Below are 21,997 nucleotides of genomic sequence, written 5' to 3' on the forward strand. Positions count from 1 at the left end.
AACACTGAATTCCAAAACAGCATGAGCATAACCAACTCAAAAAAGAGTGAAAGCTATATAATACATCAAACTCATCGGTACCAGAAGACAATTATGAAGTTAATGTGCATCATGCATCCCACTCATAACCCATGCAAGGCTGCATATGCAGAAAAAGCAGCACTGACAGTGGAACCTCCTTTCTAGCAGCACCTAACCCGATCTTTCTACTCTATTCGTAAGTTACCCACTGTTTAAGGTGGGCGCTGTGTGCACACTGTTCGGTACCCACCGTCACTGTACTAGTTCCCAGCCGGGACTTTAACAATTTTGAAATAAAGCAAAGGTGCACCACCCAAAAGTTCTATCAGCACAATCAAGTCAATTGTCCTTAACCAAAATTGAAAGAAGTCTTCGGTATTTCTTTTTTCGTACCTTTTTTTCTTTATTTGTATTCCAGGAAAAACACAACGAACAGCCGACGCGTTTCGTCCATTTACAGGACTTCTTACGGGCATAAAATTCGGATAGGGTCAAGCCCCTCCAGGCGTTTTGAAAGGAGCGGGGGGTTTTCTTTCTGGATATCGTTCCCCGTCAAAAAGGCGGTATTGTAGTGAGAGATGTAATACTGTACGTATCTCAACAAAAGTTAAAAATTGACCAACAGGGCCACATCCAAGTATAAAGGAGTAGTTTCCCATCAGCGAGGGGTATTATATTTGAGAGATGTTACCCTAAATATATCACGATAAATGCTAAAATTGACCAGCAGGGCCACCTCTAAGTTATACGGAAGTCTTAGTCAGCCAGGTTCAAGCGAAATTCAATAATGGGAAAGCGGCGAGAAATATCTTACAAAAAACGGTTCAATTAACATCTCATCATGCTCATGAAGAGATCCCTTGATGCAGGATATATGCCTAATATAGCGGAAACCGTATTCCACCTAAAACATATTACATACAATGATGGCGTCCCCTTTCAGGTGAGCTCGAAGGATATTAATCCAAAAGGCATCTCAATACCAGCCAGAATGCAGTAATGGTAATACAGGCAGGTGCTGCTGACTGAAACAGCAAACAATGCTGCATATGCGTCCATTCCAAGAATGGTTAGACAACAATTAATCACAAGCCACTGGCAGTTGGGAGGATCTAGTGGTTTTTACAGCAAAAATACAAAAGGAGGTACAATGGTAGACATTAAAGATCATAACGCTAGGGAGACCATTCAAAAATCCAACTCCAACGTTGAACATCACAACACTTGCATCCAACAGAGGATGTGAAGTATACATGAGCAACCTGGAAGTACGAGGCCAATGGAATGAATCAGATGCTTTAAAACACATCAACTTCCTGGAGATGAAGACTGTGTTTCTAGCCCTGAAAGCTTTTCAGGCACACATAACAGGAAAGACTGTATTAACCCCTTCGATGCTCATTATGGAATGGTTCCGTCATGAGCATCGGTGCCCCTGTGCTCATGACGGAACCATTCCGTCATGAGGCCAGGGGCACAAAATCCCTCTGCTACAGACAGCAGAGGGATTTCCTTTTCTCCCCTGTGACCTTGGGAGCTGGGGAAGAGCTTCCCCAGCTCCCAAAGCCCCCTCCCTGGTTTCTGTTCAATGACTATCATCGCGGACGTCTCGCTGTCGTCATTGAACACAAACTGAAACTGAAATGAGCCTTTAGGCTCATTTCAGTTTCACTTTCTACATGCTCAGGGGGCTATCTCAGCCCCCTGAGCACGTAGAAAGATGGGAGAGGTATCATTGGAAAGGGGAGAATCTCCCCTTTCCAATGGTAACCCACCCCAGGAGGGCGATCCCCAAGCAGGGATCCACCCACTAGACACCAGGGAGGGGGACGCGGCCCCTTGGGCACGGGCCTTCACTACCGCCAAAAAAGAAATTTGCATTATTCAGTCTTTCTGCCCCCCCCTGGGGGGCAGATGGGACAGTAGCCCCAAATCTGCCCCCCCGGGGGGGGCAGAAAGCCCACTATATCCCAGGGATATTTTTGGGGCAAATTTTTTAGGGTGGGGGGGCTGCCCAAAACAGGCGCGCCAATGCCCCCCCCCCCGGCACCATTACAGCCTTTCTGCCACCCCCTGGGGGGCAGATGGATGCAGTAGCCCCCAATCTGCACTCCCGGAGGGGCAAAAAGCCCACTAGACGCCAGGGTTTTTTTTGTTTTGGTGTGTGCATGTTTTTTTAGGGTGGGGCTGCCTGACACGGGCACGCCAATGCCCCCACCCCGCCACCATTACAGCCTTTCGGCCTTCCTTGGGAGTCAGATGGGGGAAGTAGCCCACTTGACACCAGGGATTTTCTTTCGTGCAATTTTTTTTAGGGTGTGGGATGCCCGAAACGGGCACGCCAATGCCCCCATCCACCATTGCAGCCTTTCTTCCCCCCTGGGGGGCAGATGGAGACAGTAGCCCCCAATCGGCACACCCGGAGGGGCAAAAAGCCCACTAGATGCCAGGGATATTTTGGGGCAAATCTGAATTAGGGCAGGGGCTGCCCAAAATGGGCATGCCAATGCCCCCACCCCTCCCCACAACAATTACAGCCATTCTGCCCCCGGGGGGGGGGGGGCAGATGGGGTCATTAGCCCTCAAACTGCCCCCTGGGAGGCAAAAAGCCCAGTAAAGGCCAGGGATTTTTTGGGCACATTTTTATTAGGGTGGGGGCATTATCATGCCTGTTTTGGGCAGCCCCCACCCTAATTAAAATTTGCCCAAAAAACTCCCTGGCGTCTAGTGGACTTTCTGCCCGGGGGCAGATGGGGGCAGTAGCCCCCAATCTGCCCCACCATTGGGGGCAAAAAGCCCACTAGACGCCAGGGATTTTTTTGGAGGCAAATTTGAAATAGTGTGGGGCTGCCCAAACTGGCATGCCCATGCCCCCACCCCATCCCCCGCAACAATTACAGCCTTCCTGCTTCCCTGGGGACAGATGGGGCAGTAGCCCCCAATCTTCCCTCCCCTGGGGGGGCAAAAAGCCCACTAGACACCAGGGATTTTTTGGGGCAATTTTTTATTAGCGTGGGGGCATTGGCATGCCCGTTTTGGGCAGACCCCACCCTAATTAAAATTTTCTCAAAAACATCCCTGGCATCTAGTAGGCTTTCTGCCCCCCTGGGGGGCAGAAGGGGGCATTAGCCCCCAATCTGCCCCCCTGGGAGGGCAAAAAACCCACTAGACACCAGGGATTTTTTTGGGCACATTTTTATTAGGGTGGGGGCTGCCCAAAACGGCCATGCCAATTCCCTCCACACCCCACCTGCAACAATTACAGCCTTTCTGCCCCCCCCCCCCCCTTGAGCGAAGATGGGGCAGTAGCCCCCAATCTGCCCACCCCGGGGGGGGGGGGCAAAAAGCACACTTGACGCCAAAGATTACGCTGGCTTTTGTATGTGTGGAGGTGGGGGCATATCGGTGCAACCTCACCCCGAAATCCCCCCCCCCCCAGAGTGGCAGAAAGCTGACTAGGCACGCATTTGTTTTTAGCAATATGCCTACCTGTGGATTTTACGCCCTAGCGCAGCCGGCACATAGGGTAACCTAGCAAACCTGTACATTGTTGAAAAATAGACACACATGGAAATCCAGAATGGGGTGACTTGACGGGCTCTCACCAGGTTCTGTTACCCAGAATCCCTTGCAAACCTAAAAATGTGTCCCCCCAAAAAATTTTCCTCACATTTCTGTGTTGGAAAGTTCTGGAATCTGCGTGGATCCACAAAATTCCACCCACCCCATGTTCCCCAAAGTCTTCAGAGAAAAATGGTACCTCACTAGTGTGGATAGGCCTAGTGCCTGCGACAGGCAAGGGCCAAAAACCTATTGAGGCGACATCAAAATTACCTAACACAAAACAACCTGGTTTTGCAAGGGAGGGTCTCATGAGTTTTTGGCCCGTGCTCGACGGCCTTCTAGGGAAACCTACCAAACCCACACATTTCTGAAAAGTAGACACCCGGGGGATTCCACGGAGGCATGGCTTGCGTGGATCCCCCAACGTCCCCATACCCAGAATCCCTTGCAAACCTCAATTTTAGCTGAAAAAAACAGTGTTTTCACACATTTTTGGGTGGGAAAGTGTGGCATCACCGGGCTCACACAAATTTCCTACCACCCAGCGTTCCCCCAGGTCTCCCGATAAAAATGGTGCCTCACTTGTGTGGGAGGCGCTAGTACCCGTGACAGGCAAGGGCCCAAAACCTAGTGAGGCGACATCAAAATTGCCTATCTCAAAACCACCTGCTTTTGCAAGGGGGGTCACCTGGGTTTTTGGTCCGAGCTTGACGACAGCTACACACTTCGCGTTTTGCGCTGTTTCCTGTCGCAGGCACTAAGCCGACCCACACAAGTGGGGTACCATTTTTCTCGGAAGACTTTGATGAACGCAGGGTGGAAAGAAATTTTTGGAAACCAGACCTTTCCACCTCAGAATTTGGTGCAAATGTGTTTTGTTTTGTCAATTTTTTAGGTTTGCACGGGTTTCTGGGTAACAGAACCTGGTGGGAGGCAGTCAAATCACCCCATCCTGGATTCCCCTGGGTGTCTAGTTTTCAAAAATGTATAGGTTTGCTAGGTTTCCCTAAGTGCAGGCAGAGATAGGGTTAAAAAACTACAGGTAGGCACTTTGCAAAAAAAGGGTCTTTCTTCACTGCGAAATTGAGGTGCGACTACGTTGCGTTTTGCGCCGTTTCCTGTTGCAGGCACTAGGCTGACCCACACAAGTGAGGTACCATTTTTCTCAGAAGACTTTGGGGAACACGGGGTGGGTGGGAATGTGTGGATCCACGCAGATTCTAGAACTTTCCACCACAGAAAAATGGGGAAAATGTGTTTTTTGGACACTTTTTCAGGTTTGCAAGAGATTCTTGGTAACAGAACCTGGTGGGAGGCAGTCAAGTTACCCCATCGTGAATTCCCCTGGGTGTCTAGTTTTCAAATATGTATAGGTTTGCTCGGTTCCCCTAGGTGCCGGCAGAGCTAGGGTACAAAAACTACAGCTAGGCACTTTGAAAAAAAAAGGGTCTTTCTTCACTGCGAGATTGAGGTGTGACCACGTTGCGTTTTGCGCCGTTTCCTGTCGCGGGCACTAGGCCAACCCACACAAGTGAGGTACCGTTTTTCTCGTAAGACTTTGGGGGACGCAGGGTGGGTAGAAATGTGTAGATCGACGCAGATTCCAAAACTTTTCACCACAGAAATGTGGGGAAAATGTGGCTTTCTTGACATTTTTTTAGATTTGCAAGGGATCTGGGTAACAGAACATGGCGGCAGGCAGTCAGTTCACCCCATCCTAGATTCCCCTGGGTGTCCAGTTTTAAGAAATGTAAGGGTTTCATAGGTTTCCCTAGGTGCCGGCAGAGCTAGGGATCAAAAACGACAGCTACACACTTCGCAAAAAAAGGGTACATTTTCTTTGTGAAGATGTGGTGTTCACATTGGGGTTTGAGCCCTTTCTAGCCGTGGGCACTATGCCTAACCACACAAGTGAGGTGCCATTTTTATCAGGAGACTTAGGGTAATTCAGATTTGTAAAGCAACTGTTATTACCTGTTGAGTTTTGATGCATTTCTGCCTTCCAAATGAAAGACATTGTGTAAAAAAGATGTCATTTTGAAAAATGACCAATAATTCTCATGCTAGTATGAGTATTCCAATTTTGAAAATGTGCCAATATGTTCTGTTTCTGAACTCTATAATTTGTACCCATTTTAGAAATACATAGGTGTCTTTCATACCGATTTTTCCATGTATACATTTTCGCACATTAATTGCTATATACCCGGTACATAATAAAAAGCCATTTCAAATTGCTACTCAGTGTTTTACTCTGGGTTCGTCTGCTTCTTGGTGAACCTACAAGTCCTATATATCCCCACAACTAGGAAGGTCCAGCGAATGTAACGGTATATTGCTTTCAAAGAGCTGTCATAATTACAAGAAGTTACAGGTGAAAACGTTGACATAAAAGGCTGTTTTTTTCAACTAATTTAACATTTTTCCAATATTTAACTGTTAGTTTCTATAAAGAAACCTTGATGGATCTACACAAATGACCCTTTTCTGAATTCAGAATAGTCTACTGTTCTAAAATGTATAGCTTTCCAGGATCCATTATTGCTTTCATACTCATTTTTACCATTAACTGGAAGGAGGTTGAAAGCACTAAAAATAGCAAAAATAGGCTATGTCCCAGAAAAATGCCAAAACTGTGTAAAAAAATGTTGGTTCTCTGACAAAGAACTATCATTCCCTAAAAGCTGAGAAAATTGTGATTTCAGCCCCAAAAACCCTTTTTTGATAACATTTGCAGGGAAAACCCAGAGGCTTTCATTTGTAGCCCGTTTTTCCAATTTTTCTGAAAAAAAACACAAAAATGTTACTGTATTTTGGCTAATTTCTGGGACCCCTCCAAGGGAATCCACAAACCATGGGTACCTTTTGAAGCCCCATGATGTTGGAAGAAAAGGACGCAAAATTGGCGTGGATACCTTATGTGGTCAAACAGTTACAGGGGCCTAAGCGCACACTACCCCATATAGCCAAAAAAAGGCTTAGCACAGGAGGGGAAAGCACAGGAGGGGAAAAGGCCTAGCAGCGAAGGGGTTAATAGGGACAGACAACACAATATATTGATGTAGGAGTGCTCAGGCATTGTATAATCTGAAGAACACTGGATGTTTGTATATTTAGTCATTTTGAAACAAAGTATCTTTGTTGAATCTCTTGTAAAGCGCTCGGATACCCTCGGGTCTAGCCAGCGCTACATAAAACTCATTAAATAAATAAAATAAATAAAGTTTTGCCTGAACAAACAGGCAGGCACAAAGTTATTCACACTGAGCAAGCTAACTCAGGAGATATGGAGTTGGGCAATCTAAAGGAAGATCAGTTCACAAACGATTTACCTCCCAGGGAAGGAGAAAACAGAGGCAGACAGATTAAGCAGATAAGAAAGCATGTCACACGAGTGGGACTGAAATAGGAAACTCTGGAAATGATCTTCAAGATCTGGGGCAAACCAACAATCGACTTGTTCGCAACTCCAGAGAACAGAAAAGGGCAACTTTTCCTATACGTTTCAACACCAATCTGAAGGGAATGCCCCGTCACTAAACTGGTCAGGAAGATTTGCTTATGCCTTTCCGTATATATTACGCTATTTCCCAAGATAATTTAGAAAGCCATACAACCGTGGACAGATCTCATTCTAATAGCCACACAATGTGCCTGTCAGACCTTCTAGAATTATCCAGGGGACAAGTTATCAAGATCAAACCAGAAAGGGATCTCCTTAACATGCAGAAGCGGAAGGTATACCTCCCGAAACCAGCGACTCTCAACCTTGCAGCCTGGTGCCTCAATACTTAGAATTCAGACTTCTGCAACAACCAACTAGAGCTATGGAAATACTAAAAGAGGCAAGGATGCCTCCAACAAGACAATACTATGCAGCAAAATGGAGAAGTTATCTCCACTGATGCACAGAAAATAAAACCATGAAAACAAGAAAAAGTCAGTAAACTGTACTAACATACCTCACCTATCTGCTGGACAGCGAAATAAACGATTCAACACTTAAGGTACATCTGTCAGTCTTGGTAGCATACACCAGAGGTGTAACAGGTAACAGTCTATTCACCTTCCCTTTAATTAAAATATTCCTAAAGGGTTCAAAGAGAATTGCACCCCCAAGTGCAGCACTGGTGCCTATGAAGAGACTAAACAGAGTACTGTCGCACTTCATACAAAACCTTTTGAACCTATGCATAAAGCAGGTCTACGAACTAGTACTCTAAAACAGCATTCCTAATTGCCATCACATCCCTACGGAGATTAAGTGAATGTCGGGCATTATCAATTCAGGAACCATACATGCAAATATACAAGGACAAAGTGGTTCTCAGGACAAACCCACAGTTTTTATCCAAGATAGTGAGCAACTTCCTTGTCAACCAAAGCATTCTACTACCAGTATGATTCAAGGAACCACAAACACAAATGGAGATAGCCCTACGTAGCCTGGATGTATGGAGGGCTTTAATATACTACTTATAAGAAACTAAATAGTTTTGCAAATGAAATCAATTGTTTGTCAAATACGCAGGGCCAACAGAAGGTTCACCAGTCATAAAAGGAACAATTGCTAAATGGATAGTAAAAATAATACAAAACTGCTACCAGGCAGCAGGAAAGACACTTACACCACGGCCCAAATTACATCCCACAAGGAAAAAGTGTGCAATTATAGCATTCCTAGCAAACGTGCTGATAGACGCAATCTGCGCTGCAGCGATTTGGGCCTCCCGTCACATATTTGCAAAGCATTACTGTGTGGACATGCAAATGAATAAGGAAGCACAAGTAGGACAAAGAGTACTGCAACACCGGTTAACAAGTAGTTCTTCATTTCACCCCAACCAACCCAAGAGAGTGGATACCTCTACATAATCTAATGCACAGCATGTGGATCCAGAAAAGGATTCACGCTGCAAAACAAAATGGTTACTTATCAGTAGGAGTAGTTTTGCAGCCTGAAGAGTTTTCTGGATTCACATGCAACCCACCCACCTCCCCAGAAATGGGAGGCAATTGCAATCAAGTGGGGAGAAGAAAGCAGACAAAAAAGCAAACAATTGGAAATTCTACACCAGAAAAAAGAATCCGAAGATAGCCACTACGTACAGGAACATCCAGGGTGCTGTCTGATGTCACCAAATGGTGGTCAACAACACCCACCAAACAAGCATTTGCAATGCAATCGGTCTCGCCTTTGGGACCTTATATGTATTTAGCTGTGCAGCACATTAGCTTGGGTGCTGAAACATCCCTGTTCTTTAACATGGAGGGACAGTAAGCATCAAACTGCATGACACACCAGATATGGGAACCAAGTTGCCAGAAAAATTTAAAAAAGAAAGTCCCTCAGCAGAAAGCAATTCTGATATTTTACTGTCCTCTACTGTCCGTTTTCTATCAAGACCGTTAAATAGAGGCAGTTGAACAAGCAGAACGCATTTCTAGTATTTTACTGACCTGTACTGGTCGTTTTCTATCAAAGCAGTTAAATAGAGGCAGTTGAACAGAAAAGAAGTCCCTAAGCATAAGCAGACAAATCCTAGGGCTGACCTCCAGAGCCCACAAAGTACATACACATTACACATATAAGTATACACTAAAGTCTACACAAGAGGTCTCGAATACTTGACCTAAAAACAAAAAAACCCAACAAAAATGTCAATTTCGGACTCAACCACTAGGTGGCGGAATAATGCACAGCGTATGAATCCAGAAAACTCTTCAGGCTGCAAAACTACACCTACTGGTAAGTAACCATTTTGTTCTATCTCATCTAGGGGGGGTCGATCGATTTGGGTTTCCATTCCAGATCCCAAAACGTCCCTCCAGAAGTTGCTCTATCCTTATGGAGCCATTATTTATCAGAAACCTGTAGGAACTAGTCCACAAGAACCCTCAGTTGTATTGATCTATAATATAGGGGAAGCTCTGAGAATGCTGATCCACTCTCACCCTGTGAACTGCGTTGTGTTTATTTTGCTTAGCGAGGCCTTACCTCCTCCCAAACAAAATGCTGGACTGCGCTTTTTAATTATGCAAAAAAGTCTGGTGGAATTGAGATAGGAAGATCCTGGAAAAAGTATAGTATTCTGGGTAGGATATTCATTTTTAACGTCTTAATCCTACCCAGCCACAATAGAAATAGAGAAGATCAACGGATGAGATCTGCCTTTATGGACTGTAGCACTGGCGAGTAGTTGGCTTTATAGAGATTGTAAATGTCCGATGTGATGTAAATTGCCAAATATTTAATTGTCCATGTCAAATGTGTGCCGTGTTGAAAGACTAGAACCTCTGCCTGTCTGATTGGGAAATTGAGGATCTCTGATTTAGTGATGTTAATCTTGAAACCGGAAAGTGTTTCAAACTTTGATAAGTGACTTTGTCCGTAGGTTAGTGAAGTTCTTGGTGAGAAACTTATATAAGACATCATGCACAATTCTGTTGCTTTTTATAATTTTTCTTGGGCCATGCCTCCAGATCCTTCTGGAATTCGCTTTTTAACTCACTACTTAGCCTATAGTTTTTAAACTTTGTAAATGCAGCCTCAGAGCACTATTTTTTTTAAATATATTTCTTCTGACTGCTGTTGCAGGCAGGACATGCTCTCCCGCAACAAATTCTTGTTTTTCTTTTTCATGTAACTAGCGCGTCACGCCTCAGCTGACATAATGGTGGCCGTGCCTTTATTTTGTTATTTGCAGCGCTGCCGCATGTTTTTTTTCATTCTATTTGGTAACTTTTCTTATAATGGCAGCAACCGCCCGTTACCTTTTAACATCTTAAGTAAAGCACAGGTGCCACAATTGCTTCACAATTACAGAAATAGAGAACAAAAATGCACATTGTTTTTTCTATTTCTTAACTTTTGAGGAGGAGGTAAATGTTTAATAAATGATGGTATCATACGGCAAAAAGAGTGGAGGAAAGAATTAATGGATGACACAGTGTTGCAGAAAGTGATGAGGATAATTTCTGGTGGCTGGAGGGGTAAGAATGAATGTGAGAATTTTGACAGGTGAAGAACGACTTGATTGTGGTTGATGATTTGTTGATGAGAGGAAGTAAGTTGGTATCCCCGAATAATTTGAGAAAGAAGTTGGTGGATAATGCATATGCCAGCCTTAATGGGGTAGCCAAATCCAAAGAAAGGGTCAGAGAGGGCTATTAGTGGCCGGCGATGGACTTGATGGTTGAAAGAGAGGTGAGGAATTGTTTTGCGTGTTTGGCCTGTGATAAAGTGTTGAAGTGCAGGACACAGCCTTTGTTCTTGAAAGAACAAGCTTCTGGCCCGTTGGCAGATAGATCGTTGGACATTCTTGGTCCTGTGAAGATTAAGACGTGTAATAGATATGTCCTGGTCTGCATTGACATGTTGTAGCTTTGTCCTGAAATCAAAGTAGTGGACTCGCAGATAATGGAGTTCAGTTCACCTCCGGTGTGGTGGAGGAGTTCTTAATGGCAAGAAGCATAAAACAGAAAAGAGTAGCACTGTACACTCTAGAAAGTAATGGTGTTGAGAGGTTTATAAAAGGGCCTAAGGAGAGGTTACAACAAGCTGTGGTAAGTGGAGTGAATTGAGAGTGTGAATTTCGGAATATGGTGCGGTAATATCATCTCACCCCACATTCTTCTACAGGCGCTACTCCCTTTCAACTGTTCAGGGGTCAGGCTTCCCAATAGTGGGATGGTCCTGGTGTGGGTGAATGAATGAGAAAAGAGCATAGAATAATGACCTAGTAGGCAAAGTGGAAAGATGGAAAATGGTAAGAAGGATGTGTAGAAAGCGGTCAAAAGAACAATTGTACAGGTGGGCAACTGGATTAAAATAAAATGGCCAAGAATGGAGAGCAAGGATACTCTTTCAAACATGACAACTCCCGAGGTTACTGTCACTTCATAAAGAGCTTTATTAAGTGCTTAGATTGTGGTGACCTTTTGGGGGAAGGTAAATTCAAGCCACACCAATGGTCAAATTGTTTTATTTTGTGGTCTAGATCTCCAAACTCACTGTCTCCGTCATGCCAAAATTAGACACGGTTGTAAATCAGCCGTGTGGGCGAAGATCCATTCTAGCCCAGGTCTGTGGTTGAAGCCGCTCAAAAGCGGCCTCCAGCTGCAGCGCTGAACCTTCCGTTTTGGGTTGGTGGGCCGAGCCACCAACCCTCCAAAGCTACCTCTGCTCTCCATCTCTCCTCCCCAGCCCGCTGTTGAGCTACTTTGGGGACGGCTGCGCCTCGCCAGACTCAAAAACTATTCAGTTACCATGTCTACGGTTACGTCTCATCTCCCGCATCCCTCAGACTTCGAGGTCTGCGATTGGGATGACCATCTTGTCCCTCTTTCGGTGTGAGGACAGCTGATGCCTGCCAAAGCTCAGAGAGAGCATGTCCACTCAGCCATGATGTTAAGCCACGTCCCTTTGTGTGCATTTGAGAGATTTTTTTTTATCTCTATGCATTCCATTTCAATAGACTTCATGTCATGGACCCTGAGACTCCCTTCCAGTACCTTGGTTGTAATAGAGTGCTGCAGCCAACCTCTGTTTGGGCTTATCCTTCGTTGCATGGTGGACATGGAGATACTCTAAACTTATATAAGACATCATGCACAATTCTGTTGCTTTTTATAATTTTTCTTGGGCCATGCCTCCAGATCCTTCTGGAATTCGCTTTTTAACTCACTACTTAGCCTATAGTTTTTAATTTTTTTTTGCTAAAAGCCGTCCTGTTGAACAGTACATGTAACAATAAAACATCATATGTGGATTGCATGCCCTTGAGATATTCATTGCCAATTTGCCAGTGCTCGGCAAATTTCACTAGCTTTACATCATATCCATTGCTGACTGGAGGTGACATTCCGAAGAAATTGTTTTCAGCTCTTTATGCAAACTAAATCTGACATTCAGTCTTCACCACTGCTGTTAGTGGAGAGTTCCCGAAGATCCTGCATTCCATTAAATTTGGGAGAAAACCCCATCCATGTTTGTTTGCTAAAATTATATGTTTCCCGACTACTTCTGTCTACAAACTAAATAATCCTGACCATTACCATTGTAAGGGAAAGGCCAGAGGAATACGGTACAATAGTCGAGAAATAGACAGTAGGTGAAGACATAAAGGTAACTGTTCCTACTTGGAAATAAATTGTGTAAACTGTTGCCAGAGTAACTTGCATCCTTACTGGCAAAACACTGATTTTAAGTTGCTACTAGCCGTTCTGATTTTCCCTAATCTAGTCTTAAACACCTTCAAATCCACAAATATTGTATGCAGCAGCAATGGCTGGAACAGCTGGTACCTGGCAGTAAAGCATTAAAGTGACAATATGGAACAGGGACCTCCTACCACAACTGCTTCTTTGTCGGAACCTACGAGCGGTGCCTGGCAGCAAAGCGCCATTTATATACGCCTCTACTGTAACTTTGTTAAAACCGTGCAGTTCACTGCCAGTGTAGCTTTGCAATCGGCACCATCATGCTGGTGCAAAGATATTTGTGTTGCAAATACATTGTGTTTAAATGTGATTAGTAGCCCATTTCTATTTGTAATTGTCGTTTATCAACTCAACCATGGAGAAATATGTTCTCAGTTTAAATTTTAGAATTATAGCTATTGTTGCAGATGTGAGTTCTTCAAATCGTGAGTATTTTTTATTATTCCATCCCTTCACTGGATACCTTTGTTGTGAGCCCTTTCTCTAGATTATTTAATATGCTAACTCAAAAAGTCTGTTGGAAATTGAAATTGTTCTAGATTGGTGGTAGCACATTCTTTTCATAAAATGTGTTTTTCTTTATATTCTACCACACATTACAAAAGACGTTCATTGTTTTCGGTCACATATTTTCAAAATAATTCAGAGTTCAAAGCACGTATATTACCTGAATGGGATTTGTGGGTGTTTCATGTTTTTATTATTCACTTATTAGTTTCCTAACAGAGATGTGGAACATGGAATAACTCTATTCAATATTTAAAAAACGTGTTCACTCGCATTGTTTTACATCTGGACCACCAGGCCAAAACCCATCTTTGTAATTCGTGTAATGGGTATATGATACTGCATTGTCATGATTTATCCAAGGAAGTGTTACTGACTGTTTTCAGTGCTATTCAACTGTAATTTGAAAAATGTAAATGGCACATAATTGCTTTGGCTCTTGTATGGAAATCCCATTTATGATCAGTGTCGCCAATCTTCTAGGGGCTGCGGGGAGCAAATAAATACCTGGACACTTAATAAGAAAAGTATGTTTTGTCTCATGATTGTGTAAAATAATAACCAACTGCTCCAAGGCACACATTGCTCTTATATGGAAACATATTAAAAAAAGACAAAACTAAACACACTGTTAGTATTCCAACCAGGTTTCTTCAGATTGTCCTAATACAGGCTTGATGGCAAGAATGTTTTATAGAAGATGCACAGCACTGAAAGTAATTCCGACTGACCAGCGTGATTCATTGGTCTTCTCACACACTCACTGGGCCTTCTACAGTTTCAATTTCCTGGGCATCCTTTGTTGCCTTAGTTGACACTCATCTGTTTCTAAAATGACACTTTTAAAGGGACACATTCGTAGGCTGTATATTTCAGTAAAAAATATGTCAAGTTGACTCAAAGTTATGATGTGCTTTTCCTTTCCACTAAAATCTATCAAAAATCCAAATAGGATACCCTTTCCAGTGTAGTTGAAATGATGTAGGAATACAGGACAATGCTGATAGGATTTCATTTGGGTTTTGACTATTCTTCAGAATGAACATGAAATAACGTGTATCTGTGTATTATAATCTGGTCTTGCGCTTTAATAGCTGGGGCAACCTGTGCCCCGCTTTGTATTCCCCTGAATAGCTACTTCCAAGACATTTTAGATTTGAAATTTAGTTCCAAAACTAAATCTAAAAAACATTTTCGCAGGCATGGCCTTCTCAGTTTAATGATCGTTGTAATACTAGAGATGCTGTTTTCAGAAGAAGCTGATTTAAACTGAGGAGATTATAGGGAAATTTTAAACATGCATTTTTAACCCCTTGCATGCGGGGCTCATTCCCCCGCTGTGCTGGGAAAGGGTGGGGGGGGGGGGGCGCACAGCACCCCGTGCTCATGACGAGCTGAGCTCGTCATGAGCCACGGTGCTCGTGTGCTCATGACGAGCTGAGCTCGTCATGACCACACCTGTTTGTGTAGAACGTTCGCACAGCAGGGGAATTAGCCCAGCTTGCGAGCGTTCCAACAGTCATGACGAGCTCAGCTCGTTATGACCACATGAGCACCATGGCTCGTGACGAGCTGAACTCGTCATGAGCGTTCAAGGGGTTAATGAAGGTTACTGATAATGTACACATTGTGTAGCCAATCTTAATATCCGTGATTCTCACTGTCTCTCGATTTCTTCAGACATCTACCTTATGGGAATGTTGAAATTTCCAGGTTCACAAAACTTCCTGTCTCACAAGTGCAAAATATGTATGCTTGAAATGTTTTACAACTCTTTTGTCGATTTTCTAGCAATAAGGCAATTTACAGCAAACGTCAAATATCTGATCTGGATCATCAAGAGTGATCGCTGAGCAATCACAATAAAATTTTCATACATATATGTAGTCCTAATAGTGATGTTTTCACAACATAGTCCATAGCTTATGATATTAGTGCAAGCACCCCCTTCATATATAAATGTATTCTTCCAAATGGGCACAGTAGTCCATGCCTTGAGTCCCGTCCTTAGTCGAGGGTTCCTGTTGGATTGCCAGTGATGAGCAGTGTCCCTTTTGGTTATCAATAAGACCATTGCCAGAAATAATCTGGTGTCCATAAGTCCCAGGAGAGAGCCATTTTGGGATCAAAGATAATCTGCTTGGCCTCCAGTTTCATGTATGCGGGACCAGTATCAATGTATAACCGGGCAGTCCAATACTGTGTGGTAAAATGTGCGCTTTTCTTCCTCCATTTCTGAGATAGCACAGATCCGGTCCTTGCTTCATTCTGCGTAGCCTGGTTGGGCTGTGACAATATTTCTGCTGAATAAGCGGAATGTGATGAACACTGTGAGGACCCTAGGGGCCATCTTCACTCTGGACTGTCCACTTAATCTAGCTGCCCCACATCCTGAGATGAGCATTGTCGTAGGTTTAGGAGGGGTCCCGGGGTGTTTCTAACCAGTGCCCGGTAATTTTTAGATATGCTCTTATCCCCTAGCAACTCCATTTTAATTCTAGATTCAACCAATGGGTTGTGTGTGGTAAGGGCTGTGAGGCCCTTGATCTGGGCTTCCAATGTGTGGCGGATTTACAGGTATAGGTAGAATTATGTATTTGGCATGCCATATGTTTCCGCTAGGTATGTAAATGAATGAAATTGACCTTCCCAGATGTCACCCAACTTTGATGTCCCAATCAGAGCCTGTGAGCGGAAGCCGGGCAGTTTCACCATGTTTTTGATGCAAGCACCAGGCCCCAGTTGGGTCTTTGCAGTCAGGACGCACGCTCACCTGATCCACCAGGTGGCAAAGTGCCAACATTTTAATGCAGTTATTGTAACATGTGGGATATCTGAGGATAGATTGTTGATTGCCTCCAGTGTTTCATCCTTGCTCAGAGGTGCCTCTAGGGTTTGCAATCCAAAGTCAGAGTCTGGGGAACAATAGATCCTCTATGATGGTACTATCACTTTCGGCCAGGGGAGGGGGTTTAGCTGCATACAGAGAACTATAATAAGGGGCAAATTCCTTTCCAATATTGTCTGGGTCAATAAGGATTCAACCTGCTGAGGCATTCAAGCTAGGTACCAATCTCACTTCCAAGACCCTGTTGGCTAGCTAATATAACAATTACCTGGCTTTTATCGTCAAAGTCCCAAAGCTTATAGTGCGAAGTCGTACACACTAAGGCGGCGGAGTCTAGCAACTTCTGCTTTAGAGTTAATGTAGAAGTTCGAGGTGTTGCCGCTTTTCATTATCCTGCTCCATCTGAGCCCACTCCAGCCACCTATAGAAGTCTTCAATTGAGCCACCTCTTTATTCTTCTGTCTCTTAGCCTTGGATTGATAAGAAATGCCCTCCCCCCCCCCGTAGTACTGCCTTCAGACCTTGCCAGAGTGTTTTCAGGGAGATCTTGAAGCAAGTATTTAGTTGAAAATAGTTAATTATTTGGGCTTGCTTATGCTTAACAAATGGCCTACACTTCGCAAATTGCATGTTGCACTGGTGAACCGGTAAGAGTTTCTAGAGCAGAGGATCTTTCTCTCCCATTGTCTTCTTGTTCAATGGCAGGCCGTCCCTCATCTGCTCCATGAGCTACATTTTTATCAGATCTTAGTCCCTTGTCAGTGACCCCCTTCAACTCCCCAGGGTCAGTCGTCACGGAGGGCCAAAGTTCGCTCATCCGTTCGGGTGTCAGGAGGTTGGGGGGATGGGAGGAAGCCGTCCGGTCTTAGATTACAAGAGTTTCACAATTTAAGCCAGTCCCATGTGTCGTGGTTTTTAAAAAAAGTATAGTTTTGTTAATGACCTTAAATGTCACTAGGAAGAGGGGCATGTAGGTACGCTGCATTGCTTTCAACGTTTGCTTTACATCCAGGAAGGATCTTCTCATTTGTTGTTCCTGTATTGTATAATTCGGGGAGTTGCTGACTATTGAGAAGGAGACATGCAGATCTTGTGCAAGGTGTGATTGAAGAAGTATTGCGTCTCTGTAGTTTATAATATATGCTATAATAAATCTTGGTGGGGCTCCAGAGGGAGATCACGCTGCTAGGGATTGGTGGGCCCGTTAAATAACGAATCATGTAGATAGAGTACCATCAGGCATACAGGTGCGCAGACAGAAGTGCAAAAAGTGCTCCAGGTTTGTCTCTTTCATGCCCTCTGTCACACCCATGAAGTGGAGGTTGTTTTTTCATGATCTGCCTTACATGTTCCCAACATGTTCTAGACGGTGTACTATTCCTTTCAGGCATGCTACATCTGAGCTCAGAGTGTGCTCTATGTCCACCACTGTCGAGATTTCTATCTCTACCTCTGTTACGCAGTCAGTTGTCTTTCGGAGATCTTGGCACCGAAGTTTCACCTCCAGTCCAACGCCTACAATCTGGGCCTCAAGGAGGGTACATGTAGTGCATATAGACTGGAATATTTTCTCGGGTGATATCTGAGGGGTCCATCAGGTGGAGCTTTTCTTCCTGACGATTCGGTACTTGCAATTGCTTTGTTATACTTGCCAATCGTATTCTGTTGGTGGTGGTGGGGCATGTGTCTGTGTCCTCCCCACTGTGCAGTCTAGGGTGAATGGCGTGAGAAGGGCAGCAGACAGCACAGGATGCTGAGCGAGTGTCTCGGGACCAGGAGTGGGCTGGTCACCCCTCAGCTCACAATGTGAAGATAAGCTGTCAGACACAGTTGGTGTGTCATCGCTTAACAGTCAATGGTGGTTGTGTTGTGGCAGGGCTGAGAACATCACCCCTGACCCCTTTCCAGTGTCTGGCCTATGCAGGGCCAACCTTTCAAGTGGAGAAAGAGGGCCACCAGGTTTAAAGGTCCACCCCCAGCTGATGACGTTTAGCACTACCGTTGATAGTCAATAGGGCATTCCCAAAAGGTCTGCTGCCTGTTTTGGTGGAAGTATCCACCCCTCCTACTCTCCCCTTTCCTAGCTCCCGTGACAGCCAGCATAAGTATGTATAGAGTGTCTGCGTTCAGTGATGCATTCCGGGCTCTGATTCAAGTAGCTTGTTCAGGAGATCTAATTCCTCTTCACTCCCTTCAGGTCGGTGGCGGATGTTACTAGAAGCAGCCACCCATTGCAGCCTTTGTTGGGTGTAGTGCAATCTCTTGTGTCAATAGGCCCTAATCAAAGTCTGCGTACGACTCCAACTCTAAATATCGTGCCGCAACAGACCGCCTGTCTCTATACCAGGAGTGTGGAGGTTGTACGGAGATCTTTGAATGGTCTGTGCAGATTCCCAGCAGCCAAATGTAGCTCCGGGAGGTCTCAGTAGGGTTATATCTCCCGACCACCCTGGGTGCCTCTCCCAGTGGTTTCCCCAGCCGTGGGTGGCAGACTCACATTTCCTTCATTGACTACCAGGATCCTGCAACTCAGTGCCAAGTGTCTGGCGTGGGCTCAACAAGTCCTCCTCCACGGGCACCTGCTATAGCCTCCTCAATGGCAACCAGACCTCCCCTCTTGACTGCAGATGCATTCAGCAGACTTTGCAGCAGCCACAGCACTAAATTCGCTGCATTGGATGCCATTGCATAAAAGAATTCTCTTTAAACTACTACTTACAGTTTTCAAAACAATGCAAAATACAGGGCCCCGCTACTTTGCAAAGCGTTTCATGCGCTACAACCCCCCGCGCTGTTTGAGATCTTCTGGGACAAATCTGGTCCTAATCCCCAGATTTAAATATAAGACCAAGGGTGGGAAATCCTTCAATGTTCTGGCCGCCAAAGCCTGGAACAATTTGCCTGTCAGTCTCAGATCTGTAGATAACGAAAACAACTTTAGAAAACTTCTCAAGACATGGGTCTACCAACAGCTAGACTCCTCTGTCCTGTCAGCCATCTAGTCTCCTCCGTTCCAAATCCATCCTCCTGTTATTCTCCGCAGCTTGCTCAGCGCCATGATGCCCCCTTGGGAGCGAACGTTAGCGCTATACAAATGCACATAAATATCAAATATCAAATATCAAATATCAAATCCGCACCCACAGCATTTCTGATCGTGGTCTCACTGCAGCTGTAGCTGTGGGAGGTAGAAGGCTGTCCGCCACCCGCGAATGAGTTGAACTAACAATTGAAGACATTTGGGTCAGCTGGTTTGTGGTGAGATGACGTATGCTTGGCAGAGTCGTTTCAAAATGTGCCTGCCACCTTGTACACCAGGCCACAACACCCTCCACTCGGCTTTGTTACTTGCATAGATTTGATATATTTTCCCATCGTTGTAAATGCCATAGGATCTAGTTTTTCTGATGACAGTTTGAGGTTTTATCTTGTTTTTCTAAACATTGAGAAAGTTGCTTAATGAAGCATTTTGTGTTGCCTATTATTGCTAAAGTGCCCTCCTGCAAGCACCAGGATGTGCAGTAAGGCTATTTAATAAGCTATCCATCATTACTTTCCAGAACAGGATGCTAGTGTAAGGATCAGTACTGAGTTTTAGTGCTTAATTGGCCTCTTTTTCTTTCTTCAGTACAGTCATCAGAAGTTGGAAAGGAAACTTGGAGCTTACTGTGTGACCTAACATGCAATGAGTTGTGCCAGGCTGATGATCCACCACTCATCCTTCAGGAACAGAAGACTGTCTTGTCCTCTATTTTGGCCGTGATGTCAGTCATGTTTTCTTCACGGACTGATCAGGAATACATGAAGATTGAGACAAGTACACTTTTTTTTTTCTTCTTTGACAAAAGCACTTATGTCATATCGGTAGAAATAGAAGAGTTTGAAGTGTTATTTGTATGGTAAACTCAGCTTTCTTTAGAAACACTTTCTAATGATATTACACCTATGTAGAATGTAATTCAACCCATGTTCGCAGTACCTCATATATGACATTTTTGTTGTACATATAAGGGCACACAGATTCCAACTGAGATGTTTCCCTATCTTAATGTATTTGCCAATCACAAGGGCACTCCATAATCGCCAACATGGGCAGAGCATAGTATTGCCTCCTTGTGCACTTTAATCTAATTCAGGAAGGCAGTACAAGCCTTTGTTAAACAGCCTCCACGAATGCATGTGGCTGCTGTGTTCAGCTGATGTCCTGTATTACATTGTGAAGACAACAGGGAGTGTTAGGCATATGTTGTGGTCTTGGGCCTGTAGGGCAGGGATAGCTTCCTTCCTCCTCTGTTGGGATTCCCAGCCTTAGGACTGTATATCTGTGTATTATATTTAGCAAAGATAGTGTCCTAGTTTAAGAAATTCCACCCAAAAGAGATGGGAAGGGTCAGGTTAGTGCTGTGACTTTCCCACTACCCTGCACAGTGGCCATTCACTGGGCTCACATTTCTTTTTAAAGTGGGTCTTTGCATTTGTAAGTGGGCTTCACTTCTGGATCCCCGTAAAAGTGTTTGAATGGTTACTGAAACTCTTGATCATGTGTTCAGCATCAAGAGAGGTGATTGGCACAGGCCAAACAAGCATTACAAGATACAAAGTAACTATTTGGAGCTAGAGAGACATGAACAATAGTGTTCAATACTAACACACTGTAAGTAAATGCATGTGGTTACATTTCACTGTTGACATTGAAGAGAAAGTGCCTTAGTCTGCATATGTTTACAAGGAATATCCTTTTAGTGAAAACTAATCTCTGTATCTTCTGTGCAAATAGACTGCATTGACCTTGTCATTCTACAGTAAAATAATTAAGTGCTTCTGCAGTTAGCTGAAAGATTTGATTTGCTATTAGGGATGGCCCTAAGCTAACTCTCAGCAACTGACACAGTAGGCAATTGATACAATCTGGGCCCCCAAATCCCAAGGCAGAACGTTATGTCTTTTTAAATTTTTTTTAATTCCTTCGAGTTTGGTACCCCATCTAATTTGGTGCATTAGGCAACTACCTACTTCATCTGCATGGATGAGAGTCGCCCCTGCGTGCTGGGCAAATAAACTGTCTGGGAAGGGGGGGGATGTTTAATTTATATTAATATATTTCCGTAGACCTTGTATGTACAGTGTTTTACCTGTTTGTATACTTGCACAAAAGGCAGACAAGACAAAAGCTGATTAGTTGAGTGTATGAGTGGGAGACCAAATATCTATAGTTCCCATGCGAAAAACTGCGGATTTTCAAACTTTCCAATCTAAATAATTGTTAGGTTTGTCTTATCGATGCATGCACTTTTTTTTTTTTTGTAATAATGATGCATTATAGATGGAGATAGAGCACAAAAGATCAGCCCCCAATCAGCCATTACTGTAGTTAGTTTCAGTCACACGTTAGAGCAAATGTATTAACTGAAAATAATGTTTATTTACATATGTTTAAGTTAGCATAATTAGGCCGCCCAACATAATTTACTGGTTCTGTTTACACAGACAGCTGAGTAAACGTTACTTTTAAAAGTTGCACGAACAAGTTTCCTGCGTGCATGTTTCTTTTCCTCTACTATAAAAGAGTTGAATGGGGTTTATTTCATGGTGCTGCTTCTCGTACTGTAATACTACTGTGTGCCTTCGGAAGGAGGTATTTCGGAGATATTCTTTTTAATGTTGCAACACTCAAGGATGTTGCTACTTGAAGCCACTACTGTATTTCTATTTGTTTGTTTTAAATAGCTAATTGTTCAATAGTGCAATGTAATTTCCCTAGTTTGTAGGATAAAGGGGATCATTATTTATTAATAATTTAGCTAGTCCCTAGAGTGGCCTGTTTTATGTAACACA

General features: G+C 44.0%; 1 protein-coding gene across 2 annotated transcripts in view; it reads left to right on the top strand.

The window, feature by feature from the left end:
- The window catches only part of SAAL1 (serum amyloid A like 1), a 268,183-nt gene that overhangs the window by 170,747 nt on the left and 75,439 nt on the right, over positions 1-21,997 (top strand). For both annotated transcript variants that reach the window (XM_078681081.1, XM_078681082.1), the window contains one exon: positions 19,791-19,979. In XM_078681081.1, coding sequence (XP_078537207.1) covers positions 19,791-19,979 — 189 coding nt within the window. The remainder of the gene's footprint in view (positions 1-19,790; positions 19,980-21,997) is intronic.

This window comes from Lissotriton helveticus, chromosome 3_1 (assembly GCF_964261635.1).
Source record: "Lissotriton helveticus chromosome 3_1, aLisHel1.1, whole genome shotgun sequence".
NCBI lineage: Eukaryota > Metazoa > Chordata > Amphibia > Caudata > Salamandridae > Lissotriton > Lissotriton helveticus.